The sequence below is a fragment of the Lasioglossum baleicum genome, chromosome 14 (genome assembly GCF_051020765.1).
Source record: "Lasioglossum baleicum chromosome 14, iyLasBale1, whole genome shotgun sequence".
NCBI lineage: Eukaryota > Metazoa > Arthropoda > Insecta > Hymenoptera > Halictidae > Lasioglossum > Lasioglossum baleicum.
Window position 1 is genome coordinate 4,772,056 of NC_134942.1, and position 19,473 is coordinate 4,791,528.

Consider the following 19,473-nt stretch of genomic DNA (forward strand, 5'->3'; position numbering starts at 1 on the left):
TTACCGGACAAAAAGACTCCAGGACGTGTCCTACGAGTTACAAAATATACACAAATACACCTGGTATACATTCATTTTTTAGAATCAAATCATATAAATTTTTTAAAGTTCTGCGGGGTGCTCAAGGAACCCCATTTTATCGAGAAGCTCCACGTTACTGAGGCTGAAATCACCGCGCATGCGCGAGAAAAGTTGGACTCAATCGAAGCACTGCTGCTTGAGATAGACTTTAGATGGCGGCACGGTATATTTTACATGAGAAAATTTAAATAATTATCAATTATTTTTTGTTAGCTGTCGTTACATAGCGTTAATATAGGGAACAGTAACGAACAATTCAGTTAAATACGATAATATTTGATATATTTGACTTTCTTATTGTGACGTGTTTATCGTTGTTGCATTCGTATTTACATAGTCGTTTTATTAAGTAGCCGGATATTAATTTAATGAAAGAGAATTAATTATTTTCTCTGCAGTCGTAACAGCAATTTCGTACGGAAACGCGTACTATTTAAATGTCTTCCACGCTTAAAGGTTATGTTTGCCTTATCTTAAAGTGTACATATTGTCAATTTACAGTATAATCCTATTTATACGCGGTGTAATAGCCGGGATATTGTTTTGTTAACAATATACAGATTACGGCAGTATACGCGAAATGATTGCTTAAAAAATTGTTTACAAAGATGGAGGTGAGACGTTATAGAAAATTGAAATGTGCGAGCGAGGCAGAGATTTTGCGATCGCATCAGAGAGACGATGATTTTGTTAAACATTTGCGGGAAAAAGTCATCGATCTTTTACAAATCGTGGGAAGGCGAACGGGTACTTTATCCTTTGTCCAATCAGATGTACCGTTTAAATTGCTTTACTTCTTCTTTACGTCGGGAATGGGAAATCAAACATTAGGCGAGGAGTACACAGGAATTGTACAAGCCGACTTGGAAGCTCGTAAAGTCCCATCGTTGTTTGTACGTAGCGATCGCGTCGATGTAAACATATAAAACACATTATTCTATTATTATTAATTTTTGGCATTCGCTTGTTCCGCAGGCAAGAGTACTATCGGTGATTTTAGAATGTTTCGGAGAGAAAGCATTGTTAAAAATCCTAAAGAGACTACAGTCAAATATTAATCATCCTCACAGCGAACTGACTCCTGCTGCTGTCACATTTTTAAATGCATTCATAGGAAAACTATCTAGTACGATACCTAATTTAATATTAATTCACAAGGGACTTTTTTATGTGTACGGTCGATACTATAGCTTGGGAAAAAGATTAACAGGGATCGATTATGCTAAGGTAACAAGCATAAAAAACATCTCTTTTCTAAATCCAATTTGTTCGCTCTGTACAATTTTTGTTTTTGAACTCACTTAGGTGTACGGACGTCGTCCAACTGATAGTATCAGCTGGGGATTAAGATTACTGGGAATCGCTACATTGGCGCAGTGCGCCTTGAAAATTTGCCAGGACAACAACAAAAATGATATCGAGAAACCTATCGCGATCGACGAAAAGAGCAAAACTTGTCAATTATGTTTGGAGAATGCACCGACAACGGCTACCCCCTGTGGTCATATGTTTTGTTGGCTTTGCATCGCAGACTGGTTAAATTCGAAATCGCAATGCCCTATGTGCAGAGAGTACGTGAAATCTTCGAGAATCGTACGTGTGCTGAATTTGTAATTTCATCAGGAATTCTCGGTAGCTTCCCTTTTTATTGAGATAAGTAACGAATCAAGGGTGAAATGATCTACTAAAATTATTTTCGTACACTGTAACATTCTTATAATTCTCCTTAAAATTCTAATTACTACGCATCTGTGCTAGCGTTAATTTCATACAGACGGTAGTAAAAAGTATACATATATGTATGTGATAAATATAAAGAAAGAACGAGTGAACACACACCTATTTACATACATATATACATGTAAATATATATATATATATGAATATATATACATATACATATACATATAATATATATACAAAAATATCAAATTTTTATTCATATCGAGCGTACAACACGCTTTATCTTGTATAACAATGTGTTATTCACATAAACGATAATGTACAATTGTTTTTCATCCTCATTGAATAGCGTTCTTATAAAATTCTGAATTGAATCAAGGAATCAATAACAACGAACCGATGATCGCGGGGAAACCAATGATGTTTATAGTCACAACGATGTGCGTTGAACGGAAAGGATTCCTACTTTCTCGGCAAAATTACCGAGTAGCTGACCGAAACCGCTCGATTCGGAGTTATCTTTCATTCGAAATCCGACGGTATGGCTGTAAGCGTTATAAAATATTCTTCTTAAACACTGTAGCTTGTCTTTGCGAGACCTAAAATGAGAAACGAGAACATAAATGTAGGATTCGTATTGGTATTCAAGGAAGAAAGCAAATTCATACAAAATTCAATTGTATAAAAATGCATGAAGTTCCGCGATCTACTTAATACTTACTGTACCACCGACGAAGACGCCTCGTCCTCGATGATCGTGGTACTCGATTCTTGAGACGCGTGTCCTGTAGTACATGTTTCGCAAAGGGGTTTGCAAGCTATACCAGAAGACGTTAGTCCATCTGTGACGGGAGCATTGGCAGTCGTGGAACCGCGCAAACTGCCGGTCCCTGATATCATCTGCCAGGAACCACCAGACGACGAAGATTCGTTTCGTTGTCGAAGACGTCCGGGAACAGGAACCGCTACGGGAGAAGTTCTATTTGGAGGAAGAGGGGACCGTGATCCATGACCGATGCCTTCCTTGTTCGGCGATGGGTAAAAATTCCATGGTACAACGTTCCTAAAAAAATCAAAAAATTATGTTCGGATGAATATATGGAAACAATTTCAGAGAATCAATCGGAGTTGGAGAATTCTAAACGAACCCGTTGCTATGACAATCCTCTTGACTATCCGTGGAAGCACAGTGAAACACCGCTGGTGGATTATTATCTTGACTATCCCTGCTGTTTTGACTAACAGAGCTACACCAACTATTCAGACTTAAGTTGGAGCTGACCGAGCTCAGAGTTACTACTGATTCACTATCGAACATAACATTGTCTAACTGCGAGTCACTGTCGTTGCGTAGAACGGTATGCCTGGATCTATTGTGGCGCGGATGAATACTGAACTCGTCGTCGTGAATGTGCTTCAGAAAATAGAAACAGAAGAAAAATATCTCTTCCCCTTTGCTCAGTCGGTCCTCCAAGTCGTGACCGAATAACATCCAGTCGTATGCTATTGTATAGTAAAGCATTTGATAGGCATTCAGCGACGTGTGTATTGCACCGTCGGCCCATAAGCTTATCCTTAACAACGAAATAAATAACGGTGTGCGATCCCATCCTGAAAATTGTAAAACAACTGGTTAGTTCTAGTTGAAGCTATAAAACTCCGTTGATTAGTTACACAGAAGAGAAATACCTACCGGAAATACAATGTATCAATATTCCATTACTACTATCGCTCAAGTATCTTAATATCAGTTTTAAATAATTTTGAGTTAGCTTGACTAGATCCCAGACTTGGTATTGTTCCCAATTGATCCGTAACTGAGTAGAAATTGTATCTTCAGGCACTCCAATCTGCGCGTCTACATGAGTCTGAGACCAATCGAACACTAAACCCTTAGCCAGATAATCGTTCTCTCTAAACTCCCTGAAGAATTCACATCCAGGATATGGCAGTGAAATTAGGGTGAAGTCCGAGTACCTCTTCTCTTTATCTACTTTCTCGGAGGAAGTCACGCTGTGCACACAAAAGTAACAAAATTAGAATTATTCGCTCTATCGACACAGAAGTAATCGTAAACAAGATGATTTTCTTACTTCATTCCAAATTTAACCTTCTTCTTCTCGACCATGAAATCGATGATAGTCCCGACGTTAAGTGTTTTCAAGAGTTTGATATCTTGATGCCTAACTTTATCGAACAATTGCCAGTCGCTAAGTACGGAGTCACCCCCTCGAGCTTCGTCTACTTGTTGTTGGATAGAGACTACTCCTTCGCTACCGGCAAACAAATAATCTAGCCCGGATCTACCATAAATTTCAGGACCGCCGGACAATGTAGCCGATCTACAAACGTGTCTTCCTTTGTATAGTATTACTGGCAGTGGAAATCTTGAACGACATCTGGCGAATCTTGCACTCTTTATCAATTCCTTCAATTTATTCGGATCGTACATGCTTTCATATATAGTTTCTGTTGTGCGTGGCAGTGGTGGTGGCGTATCGCACGTATTCGGATTTCTATACTTCTCATATTCTAGAATGACCAGATGGCTAGGATAATGCGCACTGAGATCACCTCCGTTATTGTTTATTATAGAGTGAGTATAATCCAAGTCAGTGAGTAGCAGACATCTTTGCATAATTGCTTGGCTCTGGAACCAGTAATATCCATTATACTTGTAAAAATATGTTACACGTGTAAGAGAACCAGTACAGATTAAACGAAAAAGTGAATTACCGTACTATCCGCATCCTTAGCTCGGTAAGTGTTCTTCGAGAAGTATATAAGAAGTTTTTGTAAATCTTGAATAGTAATTTCGGTCATGATTGCAATAAATTTCCACAGGTTACTATATCGAAAACTTAACTAATAGCCAACGTTTCTTTCAAGGAGGTCCTAAATTTCTCTAGTTTTCATGGAAATGCCTACGAAGCATCAACCGTGGTCAACGTCTTGCGTACGAAAGGAATGGCACAAACACTGTATTTAAATTAAACTGCAGAACATCACAGCTTTAACATTTGTTAAATTCTATTCTCTGCAAGTCGCTTTCGCAGCGTAGACAACAGAATATTTAATACAAAACACGATACGATTATAGGTAGTTAAGAACACTTTTTTAATATTGATCGAACAGTAAAACTCTTGCCCGAAACAATCTATATCTTATTCTTGACACGTCGAATGAAACAGTAACGAAGAAATCAAGTACCGATAACTGAATGGTGTGCAAACGTATACTATTTCGATAGCACCATGCTTGGAAGAGCAAATTAATATTTTCTCTCTGCCAATTCTTATTTAAAACGCTAATAAATGAAACTGTTATAATTTAGTACGATTGTAGAGTCGGTGTATACTTTGTGAAATTTCATGGGAGGCGAGAAACCGATTCGAAAAGAAAAGAGACAACTTGTCCGTTGGACGTTTGAGCAAGAACTATTAGGACAACGGTTACGGTATGACAACCTGGTTCAAGTCATGCACGCCGCTTTCATTGTTATGTTATGAACACATGCGAGCCACGTCTGAAAAAATTCGTAAGAGTTCTATCGGACGATGATCGACCGTTAAATCGGAGAGTTTCTTGCGGTAGATATCCATGTCTATCTCATCGCACGCCGATGTGGACGATAATCCAACGGGATAACCTAGACATCACTCCCGAGAAAATAGATTTTCTGTTGCTCGCGGTAATTCGAATCTGTCCCAAACACACTGTCATCCTCTTTCCCCTCGTTTCACAGGTCACAACCAGTGTTTACGCCATGAAATCTGTTATGTTCGTTTATCGGTGTTTCCGCGTCGTGCTCTAAAGGTCGCCTCCCGTTTTAAAGGACAGTGGTATCTCGTCTCGTGTCCCTCTTCTTGAATCTCTCGTTGGCCGTTGGTGCTTGGTGCTGCGTCGCGACCCGCACACCACGTCCACGGTTTTTCGGTGGTTGTTTCTCAGCCACGCGGTCGCGAACACAGCTCAATAATCTCTCGGACACGGAGCCGAACAATTATGCACTTCCTTTTTCTTCTCTCCCGTAATACTGCATCAGCAGAACGCGTTCTACGGTACAACTTGTACCAGTTGCCTGCCAGGACGAAAGTACGGAGTGAAACGCGGCGTAGAAAGATAACCTATTTTTGCAATGTGGAGAACGCGTGCTTCGCTCCGATGGTATCGCGATGAGATTTTCGCGACATTCAAGAAACACGTCAATGCAACGTTTTTACGTCGCTGCACCGATTCGAATGCGGGAAACTCGTCGAAATATTATCGCGAACAACTCGCGGATATTTCTGACGATTTCTCTTTTTTTGCAGAGCCAGCCATGAAATAAAATTTATTTAGTACTTGCAAAATGATAAATTATATACCTTATACCTATGCATGTGTTTTGCTGTACGGACGCATTAAAATTTCGAACCGTTAGTATCAGGAATATAGTGTACGCATCGATTTCGTTACTTTGTCAAAAATGTATACGGGGTACTTCGGTTCTCTTCGCGTAACGAAGAGCACGTTTGCAAGTGCGAAACGTCGCGTGAGACAATACTCCCGGGAATCTATTTTAGGTTTCTCATATTTTTTCGCATTCCTTGTGTACAGCCCGAAATCACAGTACGCTGCGATAAAAATATTTCGGACGATATCACAGCTCGTCCTACGCTGCGAGATACTTTCGCCGCTACATAATACCTGTTCATTTTTCAAATATTCGACGATCAACAGTCTTGGAAATTCGAAAATATTTTTGCATAGCTCGTCGTTGCTTCCATTCTTCGTAGCTGGAATAGAATGACTAATTCTATTATAATATAGGTAGAATTGAAATCCAACGAAGTTCAATGTTTACCTCGTCGAGGGAAACTGGAGCGCAAAAATGTAGTTTTCGACTAAGAAATTAAAATTCGTTTCGCAATAAGCGTCATTGCCATTGTCTTCGAGGACGACGATTGCTTGGCTTCTACTTAATCCTGTGCAATTGTTCTTGTAAAAGACTGAAGTTGAGGGGAAATTAGGAATGCAATCTTAATTATACAGGTATCAAGGAATATTAACGTGTTTTTATTTATTTTTACAAAAAATGGCTGGAATCCGTTTACCCGGGTCAACAGGCATGTTGTGTACTAGGTTTCAAACTGAAGAAGAAAAACAGCTGGCAGTTGTACGCGTTCGTTTATCATTGTGCGGAGGTCATGGTAATGTTTACGGTCGTTCGTATTTCGTTAGCAAACGTTACGCAAAAATGGAGAGACTATAGGCAGATGTGGAAACGAGAGATGCGACAGCAGGGAGAAGGTGTGATCGTTCGAGTTATTGACGCGGGAAAGAGCGGGACGGAGTAAAAGTTGGCGAATGCGCGAGTAGATGGCGTTGATTGGCCGTTGCTCCCTCCAGTTCCAGGGCGATGGCGGGGCGCATGCGCGGCTCGCGGGGGTATTTCTGGACAAACGATCCAGTGGAATTGGAACGGGAACGGTCGTGAACCGGGACTGGCGCAAGTACGAAGTACGAGCACGAGCACGAGCATGAGAGGTGGCATGAGTCGCAAGATGGCGAGTACGCGATGAAACGGTGCTGCGTCGTCGATGGATCATTGTGTATTTTACTCGGACAGGCCGTCCGTTCTGTGTGATATTCGCGTTGGTATGGGGCCGGGCCGGTTTTTGCGAGTGCCGCGTGCTGATATACGAGGCAAACGCGGTTGGTGATTCCCGTGATCGGCGTGTAAAAGCGATTTCATTCGATACACGATTCGATTCGACTCGACTTGGTTCGCGGGGCGAAGCTGCTGTCCATCGAACGAACACAGGGCACCGGGGTAAACGCGCGCGCGCGCGCGTGCGTGTGCCTATCGTGTTCGCGTGTGTGTCTCTCTCTCTCTCTCTATCTATCTCTCTGTGTGTTGTTGTTGTTGTGTATAGTCGCGCGCGCGCGTGTTGCTGCGCGCACCCTCGGGTGAAAGTAAACAAACGGTATGAGCACGGTACTGGGCAGTGTCGGTGATCCGGCCGGTCTCCTGGATCCCGACGTCGAGACCATCCTCGAGGAAAAGAACCAACTAATCAGCAGACAATATGCAGAGATCGAGAGACTGCAACGGGAGCTCAACGAGGTCATCGGCGAGCGGGACGCTTTGCTCTGCGAGGTGTCCAAATTCAAGTTCGAACGCGAGATGACCGATCTGAAACGCCTTCACGATGACAGGTATGTACCCTATTTAGACATATCGACATGATACGGTAAATGTGATTAATCCGGTGGTTATGTACAATTGCTGGTTATTATATATAATCACCACGGCAAATGTGATAAGTAGACTGCGGATTTTATGCATTTATGACAATTTAAAACGGTGGACGAATTAAGAAGATTTGAGGACATCAGTGTATTCATTGCAGCTTAATAATACAATTAAAAGAAGAAAGGAATGTATATTTGGCCCCTGTGTCTTGCAATCAATGCAAACAATTTTTATTTTGCATAAAGATACGCAGTCTAGTGATAAGTAACTGAATATTTTTATCAAATTAACCGGCGAGTTTACATAGAGAAAATCATATATTGACGTCTTCAATTTATAAAATTGTCCAACAATTTTGAATTTCATCTACTCAATGTTGCTTTAAATGCATGAAGATCCGCAGTCTAGTGATAAAAGTCCATAACTTTACCAAAATTCGTCTGGGTTAGGTCCATGACTGGACAGGGTTATATAATAAATAAAAAGTATAATTTATACAGTTCCACGATTGATGGCAACAGTTTAAATTAGAACAACTTCTTTATAAGTGGACGAAACGACTTCAGGTTTTCTGGCAAGCCAGATGGATTAATTTACTTGATGGTATGTAATGAAAATTTTTGAAAACTTGCGTTTAATTTGAATTACGAAGAAAATAATGAAGATATTTATCACATTCGTCATTACGAGTTGGGATTTATATAAACTCGCCGGTTAATTTGATAAATATTCAATAATTTATCACATTTACCAAATTTAGTGGCCATTATATACATATAATAATACATACACAGATATTTATAATAAAGGTCACTGTAACTGCAAAAAGAATATATTCAAAACCAATATAGATACTCTCTTGACGTTTTCCAAGAAATTGCCGACACTAAGTTCTGTTTTTGCCGTAATCTTTTCGAACGCATGCATCGTCATTCGAGTGCGACTGAGTGCGACTGGCTACTGTCGGCTCAATGACATCGAGCATCGTCGACGAAAAAACGTTGACGCCAATGTTGGATGCGAGATCACGCGCACACAACCGTGGCGTTGATGGAGGTGTCGCCGCGTTATAATTCGCCTTGTTCTTCTCATTGTATCGTGAACACGCCTATCAGCGGAACGTGGAAACGCGGTCCAATGTAGGAAATAAATAATGTATCACACACACATCATATCTTGTATCTTTCCTCGTCGCGTCTCGTTTCTTCTCGAGCCGTGAAACGGTCGCGTGAGCATCTACAGTGACTCCCACTAATATTCGGACACTCTTAAATACACCGTAACTTTTCAAATATTGGACTATGCGATTTGAACTTTTTTGGAAAGCTAGAGCAATTAGTTTACTACAGGATGTGAAAAGAAATTTTTTCAAAAATTGCATTTGACCGGAATTGTAGGGGAAATACTAAATGTTGTATTTTACAACTTTTTTATGCGGGCCTATATTGAAATTTTGAAAAATATACGCATTGTGAAAGTTTCATCGAAATCGGTTGATGCGGGGAAAAATGACAGTCATCGAAAGATGTAAGAATTCTTAGATTTACTGCTGTTATAGGTTGAAAATCGTGAAAATCTGCAATTTTTACCATCTTTAAACGCTTGTAGCTCATTGCAACGTCGACCGATTTTGACGAAATTTTCAGGATATGTTTAATTGAAATAGATCTACAAAACGTATTTTTTTAAATTTTCAATATAGGCCCACATGAAAAAGTTGTAAAATGGATCTTTTAGTATTTTCTCTACAATTCCGACCAATTGCAATTTTCGAAAAAATTTCTTTTCACATCCTGTAGTGAACTAAGTGCTCTAGCTTCCGAAAAAAGTTTGAATCGTATAGTCCAATATTAAAAAGATTATCGCGTTTTTTAGAGGGTCCGAATATTAACGAGAGTCACTGTACATACTCGGGAATCATTATTGCAGTTATATTTTTATTTTAGATTACTCGTTAAAATATTAGAGTACTTTTTAGCATTCTAGAAGGCTAATTTAAACCGCGGAAAATGAATTTTTACCCGTCATAAATTATTTCTTTTCCGAACCGTCATACATACGGTCACGCGAGATTTCACTCGAGAGTCTTTCGTGAGAGACGGACCTTTTTCTTTTTGTTTAAAGACGCGCGGAAAAAGTACATTTATAAACATCCCCTGGTGGGGGTACACAGTGTGGGACCTTGGCCATTTCTTCTCCATCTTCGAATATCCCCGAGAGACCATAGTTTAGGGCCCCGCTTTTTGCACATCTCCTAAAAAGTGGAATCGGTATCTAGAAACAATCGCGTTCAACGTTCGTCACGAACAATCTTCTCGCGTTAAACATTTTTCTCGAATAAAAATACATTTTCATCGAAATAATTTTGTTCAAATGAGAGCCGATGTTTCATCCGAAAGTTTCCATCGGATTCCAGGATAAACATAGGTGTAGCAATTATTCCGTTACGTTGCGTAACCATGTGTTCGAAGCTGGACGCATCGGTGAAGACCAGCTGGTTGTAAAAGAATGTTGTAACGATACAATCGTTACTCCGTTCCCAATTTCTCAGCGTCAGAATTTTTTACGTACATTTTCATTTCAAGCAATTTTGTACATATTTATGAAAGAGCAACGTTCTATCTGGCTTTCACTTCCGAATCATGCGAAAGAAACGTGGCGCGTGGACATGTGTTTTTGTTGAGGGTTTCTCGAAAGAAGATAACGAATTACCTCTGTTATCATCGCGCGTAGATGTGTGTATGTGTCTAATAGCAGCGACTAATATCCTCGAAACAATTAACCTTGATGCAGCCGACCGGCTCTATTGATTATTGCGACACGATGAGAACACAGGAAACCTCTCATAGCACATTGTTGTTCGTACAGAAATTGGGTCGATCATTAAATCGCACCGTGTTATCTGAATGTTCGAGTCGCGCGGCACAATCGATGCGATCCTCGAGAATGTCCGGAAAACAAACCGGATTCTACTATTCGCGATTGTACACCCTCCGCAGACTAGCCAGCTAAATTTATCCGAAAATTTTTCACCCTCTGCACTCGAAGCTATTAGGTTGTTGCTTGTAAAATGTCCGACTATAGAATGCAACTCTTATACATAAAACGTTTCGATCAAGAATTGCTATTATAGTCATAGGTTTAAAGTACTAAATGTACCTCGACCGGTTTTAGATTTCTTATTTCACAATTAATAAAATTATAAAGATGCCTTCGTAAGAAATGATTTAATAAATATCTTTATTAGAGCACATGTCATGATAAGAACCGCGCAAAGTCTAAATAAATTAATTCTAGTCGATTTTATAGGCAACCACGTAATATCCTACGTTCAATTTTAATTTAGATGTATAATTTTACTTTTAAATCGAGTTTGTTTCAACGTCAACCAACGCGACTGTCGTGTATTTCTTTTATATGTCTGGAGAAATAACTAATTGACGATAGCATTATGTGATTTTTGGTCAGAATGTGGTAATTAATTAACTTACCTAAATGAAAAACGTGAATGACCATAACATCTTATTTTTACCACGCTTATATTAACTTGCCGTGTTGTTGTATGCGTAAAATCTTGTAATGGAATTTCAAACCTCTTCCCATAGTCCAATCTCGCTGAAATTTTGTATACACACTTGCTTCCGATGACAATGAAAGTAGAAAATAAAATATATAAAAACAACTTCTTAAAAAGGAGAAAATAATTTTTTCCTGGTTCTCCGTAAATAATAACGAATCCAGTTAAATGATTAATAATATTTTTCCCCAAAGTTTCTTCTGTTATAAAATTAGTGTCGGAATAGATAGAAAAATTTAATATTTTAAATAAAATCATGACATTAGTGATAAAAGCGTGAAGCATCCACGAAGATCACGTCAATTTAGTTTAGCGCTCCACGCTTTTATTTTTATAGTCACTAATGTCATGATTTTATTTAAATTTATATGAAATTTTTCTATCTATTCCGACACTAATTTTACAACAGAAGAAATTTTGAACTAATTGCTTAAAATTTTGGGGAAAAATATTATTAATCATTTAACTTATTTTATGGAGAACCAGGAAAAAAAATTATTCTCTCCTTTTTAGTGCATTTTAATGTAAGCGTGGCTTCTAAAAAGTTGTTTTTATACATTTTTTACCGTAATACAATCGAGAAACTTGAAATTTGTGGATAGAATACATCGGGTCGAGAATTGCGTCTGCCACTGTTAAAAATCGGACATTTCATATGCAACAACCTAATAATACGTCGACTCCAGAATTTAAATCACGAGAAACAAGTGTCTGACGCTGGTGCACCATGCATAGTGCACCGTGAGTTTCTCACAGAGTGCAAGGTTGAGCACGCTTGTCCGCGTATCTGAAGTGGAGAAAAATGGCGGAGGCTTTCGTTCCCACAGGCATACAGGCCCACAGCAGCACAGGATACGACTGTAATCCGTTTGGCGAGTGCACACGCTGCTACCAAAACTAATTAATCGCTAGACGAGCGCGTCCGCGGTTTTCCGTTAATTGGGAGGATCGTTGCGCCGGTGTCTGACTTTACGCTATTATAAATGAATGTAATATTACGAGTACGCGGTTGCATAATGTCAACGTCGCGTTTCTTGCAAGAAGTCTCGTAAAAGAGACGCTGTTACGTGCCGTGTACGTCGCGCCAAATATGTCACACGCAGGACACGGTGTCGGTAATTGGCCTCTGCCGCAATTGGAAACTCGGAGAAATTTGGTACAGATTCGCGAGACTTTTTTGTAACCCTCTCGCCGCCTTTTCTTCTTATCCACTCCGTATGAGGCGCAGCCAATGTCAACCTGTTCGGCCGCCGATCGGCACAGATACGGCGTCGAGTGGCGATTCGGGGTTATTCCTCCATTCGTTTATTCAAATTTTAAATCCAACATTTCGTATATTAAAATTTGCAGATATTCGAAATTGAAAAAATCCCAAATTTAAACATGCTGGCTCGTTTCATCACATCGGCTCGTAATGGAAATAGCAAAATAGAAAATATCTGCATCGATTGCAGGAGCCAAATAGAAATTTCTCCCTTCTTTTAACTACCTTATTAACCTGAAACGAACCATAAAATCTTTAAATTGCAAACGGAGCGGCTGAGAAAATATTGGAAAGCTAGAATAAAGTAAAGTGAGAATTCCCCACCAACTTCTTATCCGATCAACCGAACGAAAATCGGGGTAGGAGGCAGTTTTTTCGAGTTGAAAAATTGCCACGAAGTTTGAAGGAGCAGAAGCTTGGCCAGGCTGGAAAAGTGAAACGGTTGCGGGCCGCGAAAGTGATCGTTTCCCTTTAGGGGCGGCTCGCCGCGTGACCTTAGAGGCTTAAGGGGCGTCGATCGAAGGATCGATGTGGCAAGCCTCCAAAAACGTTCGGAAGGCTGCATTCGCGACAGGAGAAAAAAACGAAACCGGAGTCGCGATAGGCCGCGTATTCGATTACCGTCTTCGTAGAGGACCTAACTTTTTAACACTCGACTCGATAAAGAGACTAGCAAAGTAGTCTAACAGAGTAGAGCAATCTTTTCAATCGCGGTAGAGCAATCGTTTCAGCCATATTCAAAATAGTTGTTTCTCGAGTCCGCTACGAGATCGAACAGAGACCTTAGCAACGGTCATGTCTTCGTCGGGACAGCAAGGTCACGTTCACGCGTTCGTTTCGTTCGTTTTAAAACTGTTTCTCGCACCGGGAGAAATCACGCCGAGAATTCAGCAAAGCGTGAACATCGTTGCCTACTTCGGACGATGATTCGCCGTTGAATCGATTAAACCACTGGATATCTTATCTCGATCACAGATTTCATTTCTTAGAAAGCTTTCGAGTCGATAGTCTTTGGTAAAAACAAGTTATTGCGGTGTAATAGTAACTTGTTGTTCCCGGAAAGAAATGGATGTTATCGATGATAACTTGTTAGTCACAAGACATCTGTGAAATTTGAGTTAGGTGCAAAGCAGGGACCATGACTGTTATAACCAAAAAGAAAGTCATAGAATAACAAGTATTTCATCGACTAAAATCGTTATTGGTCATAAATAAGGATTATTAGCAACCGAACATTTTTTCTCTTGTTGGTAAATGTTGTCGATGAGAGAAATTCATTTCGATCGGTCATAACAGTAATTGATGAAGGAAATTTGTAATAGTTACTATTAAATAGTACAACTTTCAAATGATAGATAATCAATTATTTCATAAATTTTCTATTCGTAAAATTAATCGCTGCAATCAAAATTTAATGTGACAAACAAACAGATTTTGTGTTGTTTTATGGTTTGTTGATTCGTCTTGTTGTACGAAACCTTCTCAATGAATTTCACAGACAACTCAATAATTTAATAAGCAACCAAAATGAATTTTCTCATCAATGATTATTACGAATAAGTGAAAAGAAACTCGATCATCATATTAACTGTTATGAGCGATCTAAATAAATTCCTCTCATCGGTAACTGTTACGAGCGATAGAAATAAATTTCTCTCATTGATAACTGTTACGAGCGATCGAAACAGTCTTTCTTCATCGATAACAGTTATCGGGGAGGATCCAATTTTTGGACACTGCACAAAATCGATATTTTCTAATACATCGTGTACATTATCTTAAATGTCAATAATAATCAACTTCGTATTAATGATTTCCCTCGTAGAAAATTTTAGAATAACGTTTATTTTTGGTCCCTGGTGCAAAGACATTCTGAGAGAAAATATTTGCATTTCGTCGAAATCGCTCGGATAGTTTCATCGACCCGAATTCGAGGATCAGAGAAGCCGAAACGTTAGACATAGCTTTCGAAGGGGTCAAAGAGTAGTCGGACACCGCGTTTCAAGGGGCGCCGCGCCGGTTCAAGCTTCCGACCTCGACTTGCAGATCCCTGGGGCTTGTTTTTCCTTTTGCTCTGGAAAAGTGAGAGGTTTCGGTCGAGCGTGGAAAGTCCCGTGTAATTCGAGAGGCGAAACAAAACCATCGATTTTCTGGAGGGCCCAGAGCGTGCGCGCGCTCGGCCAAAGGGAGATCCACAGTTCCGAGAACCAGTCGACAAGATGTCCTACATATTCTTCGTGTCTCGTGTCTCGTGTTCTGTGTCCCGCGTCGCAGGTTGCGACGACTCCACGCTTACATCTGGGGAACAGAACGATCTCCCGCCGAAGATTTGTCTCTCCGCAGAATTGGCCCGAGCAATTGCTGTTTCACACGGTCGGCAACTTACACGCCTACACGCACACGCGCCTACATGCTTCCCAGTCCGTAACAGATGCGTTCTTGTTCGCTTCGATCGGAACAGGCGGTAATCGAGCGACTTCTGCTCTACGTCTCGGTTTTTACGTCGATCTTGGGGGATGAGCGAGAGCCGAAACCACCCTGGAACAATGAGGACGGTGTCCGACCACTTTAATCAGAAAATTAGACTTCAGAGATTTTTCAGGACGTTCTATTTTCGCGGAGAAAATCCGCTAATCGCTTGCACAGTTTCCCCAAGCGTTTGCAGCGTTGAAAGTTGATTTTCTTTGGCTGCGGGTTTTCGGAGGCTCTTTAATTTCCTTTCCTCCGGGGCGTTTCGTTCCGTCTCGGCTCGTCTCGTATTCGGCCGGCCACCAAAAATAGTCCATTTCGTGGTGGTCCGTTGCTCGCAACAGGAGTTTAGATTTTTCGAGGCGAGTGGTCCTCTTCAGCGCTTGTTTCCTTCCCCCGGGCGCGCACCCCTGCCGCGGCGGTTGTTTCCCGGCGCTGCTACCCTCTTTTTTTCTCTCTTTCTCCAGGTTCTCATGAATTTTTCATTTCCTGCGGTTAGTTCCCGCATGGGTTATTCCCCGGCGCGGAAAAACGAAGAAAACGCGCGCGGGCCGGGGACATTAATTTTCATATTAATTCTCTTTGTCTCGACTCTCGCGCGCGAGAGACGCGCGCCAACAGCTTCGCGTTGCAAAGTAATTGGTCGCGTTGCTGCCATCGCGTGCAATAATATTTATATCGTATTTATCGAGCGTCGGACGTTGCACCTCGCTCTATTGTCTGCTCCTGTGTCCCGGGTCGATCTCGTTGCACCTTTCCATTCCAGGCTGCTTATGCGGGTTACCTTAACCCTTTGCTACGCCCTGCAACTTTGATGTCGCGCACCGACGCGCGGCGGGATGATGGCAGCCAATTTTTGTTACGTACAGTGACTCCCACTAATATTCGGACACTCTTAAAGACACCACAACTTTTGTAATATTGGACCATGCGACTTGAACTTTTTTGCGAAGCTGGAGCAATTAGTTTACTACAGGATGTGAAAAGAAATTTTAAAAAACATTGCATTTGGTCGGAATTGTAGAGAAAATAGTAAAAGTTGCACTTTAAAATTCTTTTTCGTGCGGGCCTATATTGAAAATTTAAAAAATACGTTTTGCAGACAATCAATTATTACGGAAACCAGCAGGAGAATATAAAGAAATATAAAATATTCTTCATATGAAGGGGCACATTTAATGGCTCTATGCACATTTTTCCATAATGGCCCTTTAAGAGTCAGATGAAGGGCAACTTCATTTTTTCAAATGGAAACCCATATTTTTTAGTTCATATTCTTATACTACATCGAAAAATAATCATATTTCGAATATAACATTTTCCCGATAAAAAAATAACGATGACCTTGAAGAAACTATGAAAAAATAACCGGACGAAAGAAATTGTTCTTCTATATTTTATGATATTCTTCCTTCGATATCATTTTTATGCCATAAATATTCTTTTTGTGACATTAAAAATAAAGGAGATATTTAGGTGGCCTCCTTCAGCTGAGACACCCTGTATGTTAAAGAGCAGGCTCCACACTTTCAAAACAGATCAGAACTGGACTCCGCTGCGCAGGTTTTTAAAATGAAGAAGAAACATTAAATTAATATAACTGGCTCGGTCACGGGCTCGCGTAACGCGAAAAATTTTAATATGTACTCGTTCCTTCATTCAATTTTTTCCTTTTTCTTTTCTTTTTACCACGTTTTTATTAGCTCGCTTTCTTGTCTGTCTGTTTGTTTGTTTGTTTGTCCGGTACAAATTTTGCAATTGATTTTAAACTAACTTCCCGCTGAGCTAGAGACTTGAAATTTTAAACGTAGCTTAGAACTGGATGACAATGCAATATTTAAAGAAAATTTGTTTAAAAAGCCTATGTTTTAAATAAGAATTTCTATTCTTTACCTATAATATCGACTATCCCGACCACTTCCTTGATTTTCACGGATCAAGTACTCCTCGGCGCATCAAATTTGCGGCCTCCGGGTCTTCCGAAGCTTCTTGCCAGGGGGTAGACAAACTTTTCCGGATGAGTCGGAGTCGGAGAGTGGAGCAATCTCGTACTGATAATCCGATTATTCTCGCACGGATTGTTCGGTCTCGGAATTACCCGTTCGTCGCAATAAAAATGCAACGAGCGCAGCGGCGGGTGCACCGGCATGGCAGGGCGGTCGGTGAATGACGCGGTTTACCTGCGCGCACCGACCGAGCCTGTTCCCGCGTCTGTCCTCGCTTAATGAAAGCGTAATGACGTGGTTCTCGACGCTTGCCGGTGAAATCACCGGGATAATTCTCTCTCTCGGTTGGAAATATCGACGCTTTGTTAACCGATCGGCTGTGGGGGTTACTTCTAACCTTGTTTCTGCCTCTCCTTTTTTCCTCTCTCTCTCGCGCTCTCTATATCTGCCTCTCTCCGCTCCCTGTTGTAACCGGCGCGCCCTTTGAGGCGCGAACACTCGCGAATTGTTTCCACTCGAACGCGGCGCGTTTCTTTGTCTCCGCCCGAGCAGCGTTGTTTCCCGCGCGCACCTGGATCGCGATTCCGATCCTGTTGCGTCGATTAACAACCTCCGTGTCTGTCGGGAGGGTCCACGGTGCAACGCGAGTCGCGGCGGTCTCGGTGAATGCGTTTCGGATAGTCGAGAGACCCCGGAGGCAAGCCGAGACGATGCGACCGCTAATTTATGTTTAGAAAATGTATAGTTTCTTTTTAGAACATCTACAGAGCATCATCCGTTTTTAAAAGGCCAAACGTTAACCAGCTGTAGAGGACCCCAAATGGAACAACTTTTACCCCTATCACTTTTTTTGTTTCAGCCTTGATTTCCAGATAATTGCAAAAAACCCTCATTTTTTGAGTTTACATAAAATTAAATATCTCAGGACTCCAATGATGAATCTTGATGGTTTTTCCTTTGTTTAGTTTAAAATAAATAGGGGCATTAGACCGCGGATCTTTGTGCAAAATTAGTAATGTTTGCATTGATTGCAGGGCACAGGAGCCAAATAAAGATTGTATTCTTCTGAAACTATTTCATCGATGTCCTTAAATATTTTTAACGTGTTCATATTTGTCATAAATTCATCAGATCGCTAGACTGTGGATCTTCATGCAAAATAAAAAATGTTCGCATTGATTGCAGGACACAGGAGCCAAATAAAGATTGTATTCTTCTTTTAATTATCCGATTGAGCTGAAACTAATATGTACGTTGATGTCCTGAAATATTTTTAACATGTCCACTGCTTTCGATTGTGCGTGTCCATTTCTGTCATAAATGCATAAAATCCGCAGTCTAGTTAATTATAAACGTAAAACAAAAACAAACTTTTGTTATTTAAATTGTATTACAAGGATATTTTATTCAGTACATATGCAAGATTATTTATTTACATGCTTTAATGAATATATGATAAATTTAATGAAAAGTGGTTAGATAAAATATTGGTGTACTCAGAGTAAAAAAAATATTTTATTTACTTTAATGAATGAATGATCCATTTCGACGAGAGAAAGAATCTTCCACACGGGGCTACTGTCTTTTGCAATTGTCTTTAGATGTTGAAAGAATTTCGTTGAGTTTCGCAAAGTTTTCACGTTCGGTGGCACAGGTGTTCGATTAACGAAATCCACTTAGCGGCGAAAGATAACGTTGAGGAGGCCATGGTTTTAGCGGCGATAACGCGCAGATAGCGGTCCGATAAGGCGTTCGCAATGGTAGACGTTTCGGTTTGATATCGATCAGCCCGGTAGCGAAATCAGCGCAACGAGTTATAGCTCGAGTATGTACTTGTCGAAAGATTATTTTATTTGTGAGGGGATCTGCGAGCCGGAGAAAAGCGAAGTGCCTCTCTCGTCATCTCTCTTTCTTTCTCTCGTATGGAGGCAGGAAAGAGAGACAATTCGTGGAAGCTGTTCGATTCCAGTGCGCCTCGAAGTGGGCCACTTGCGCGCCAGCTCTAAACTTAGACGGAAGAGATTAGTCGCTTGGAAAAAGAGCTAAGGGCCACGCCACCGCTCGTTTTCACCGTTGACCTATGTTTAACCGGGATGCTGCAACTTTCCTCCCTTCTCTCTCTCGTTCTCTCTCTCTCTCTCGGTCAAGTCCAGTTCCGGCCGCTGTTCAACCCGATCGATCGATCCTCTTCTATTATTGCACCGAGTCCATCGA

At 40.7% G+C, this 19,473-nt stretch overlaps 3 protein-coding genes across 5 annotated transcripts in view; 2 read left to right on the forward strand and 1 right to left on the reverse strand.

The window, feature by feature from the left end:
• Positions 1–213: 213 nt before the first annotated feature.
• Pex10 (peroxisomal biogenesis factor 10) lies at positions 214–2,089 on the forward strand. Its single transcript, XM_076438019.1, has 3 exons — positions 214–974; positions 1,057–1,308; positions 1,387–2,089. Exons 1-3 carry the CDS (start codon positions 690–692, stop codon positions 1,693–1,695), a joined length of 846 nt encoding a protein of 281 aa, XP_076294134.1. The 5' UTR covers positions 214–689; the 3' UTR covers positions 1,696–2,089.
• Positions 1,057–6,259, reverse strand: Edtp (Egg-derived tyrosine phosphatase). The gene is made up of 6 exons (XM_076438013.1): positions 4,501–6,259; positions 3,858–4,414; positions 3,458–3,777; positions 2,913–3,375; positions 2,486–2,827; positions 1,057–2,363 (listed from the first exon to the last, which is right to left on the reverse strand). The coding sequence occupies exons 1-6, from the start codon at positions 4,585–4,587 to the stop codon at positions 2,195–2,197; spliced, it is 1,938 nt and encodes a 645-aa protein (XP_076294128.1). The 5' UTR covers positions 4,588–6,259; the 3' UTR covers positions 1,057–2,194.
• Positions 6,260–7,212: 953 nt separating this feature from the next.
• Positions 7,213–19,473, forward strand: part of Siz (Brefeldin-resistant Arf-GEF family protein schizo) — an 86,790-nt gene continuing 74,529 nt past the window's right edge. The window contains exon 1 of one of the 3 annotated variants that reach the window (XM_076438012.1): positions 7,213–7,966. In XM_076438012.1, the coding sequence (XP_076294127.1) occupies positions 7,737–7,966 (230 nt within the window). In that variant the 5' untranslated portion in view covers positions 7,213–7,736. The remainder of the gene's footprint in view (positions 7,967–19,473) is intronic. The other 2 variants (XM_076438003.1, XM_076438009.1) reach the window with 2 other exon arrangements.

Excerpts from the sequence above, each read along its gene's own strand:
- Pex10 (XM_076438019.1), top strand. The coding sequence starts at position 690 with ATGGAGGTGAGACGTTATAGAAAATTGAAATGTGCGAGCGAGGCAGAG. Across the intron at positions 975-1,056 it reads GTAAAGTCCCATCGTTGTTT|GCAAGAGTACTATCGGTGAT; the intron begins GTACGTAGCGAT and ends CTTGTTCCGCAG. Across the intron at positions 1,309-1,386 it reads CAGGGATCGATTATGCTAAG|GTGTACGGACGTCGTCCAAC; the intron begins GTAACAAGCATA and ends GAACTCACTTAG.
- Edtp (XM_076438013.1), bottom strand. The coding sequence starts at position 4,587 with ATGACCGAAATTACTATTCAAGATTTACAAAAACTTCTTATATACTTC. Across the intron at positions 4,415-4,500 it reads CTAAGGATGCGGATAGTACG|AGCCAAGCAATTATGCAAAG; the intron begins GTAATTCACTTT and ends TACTGGTTCCAG. Across the intron at positions 2,364-2,485 it reads GCGTCTTCGTCGGTGGTACA|GTCTCGCAAAGACAAGCTAC; the intron begins GTAAGTATTAAG and ends TTCTCATTTTAG.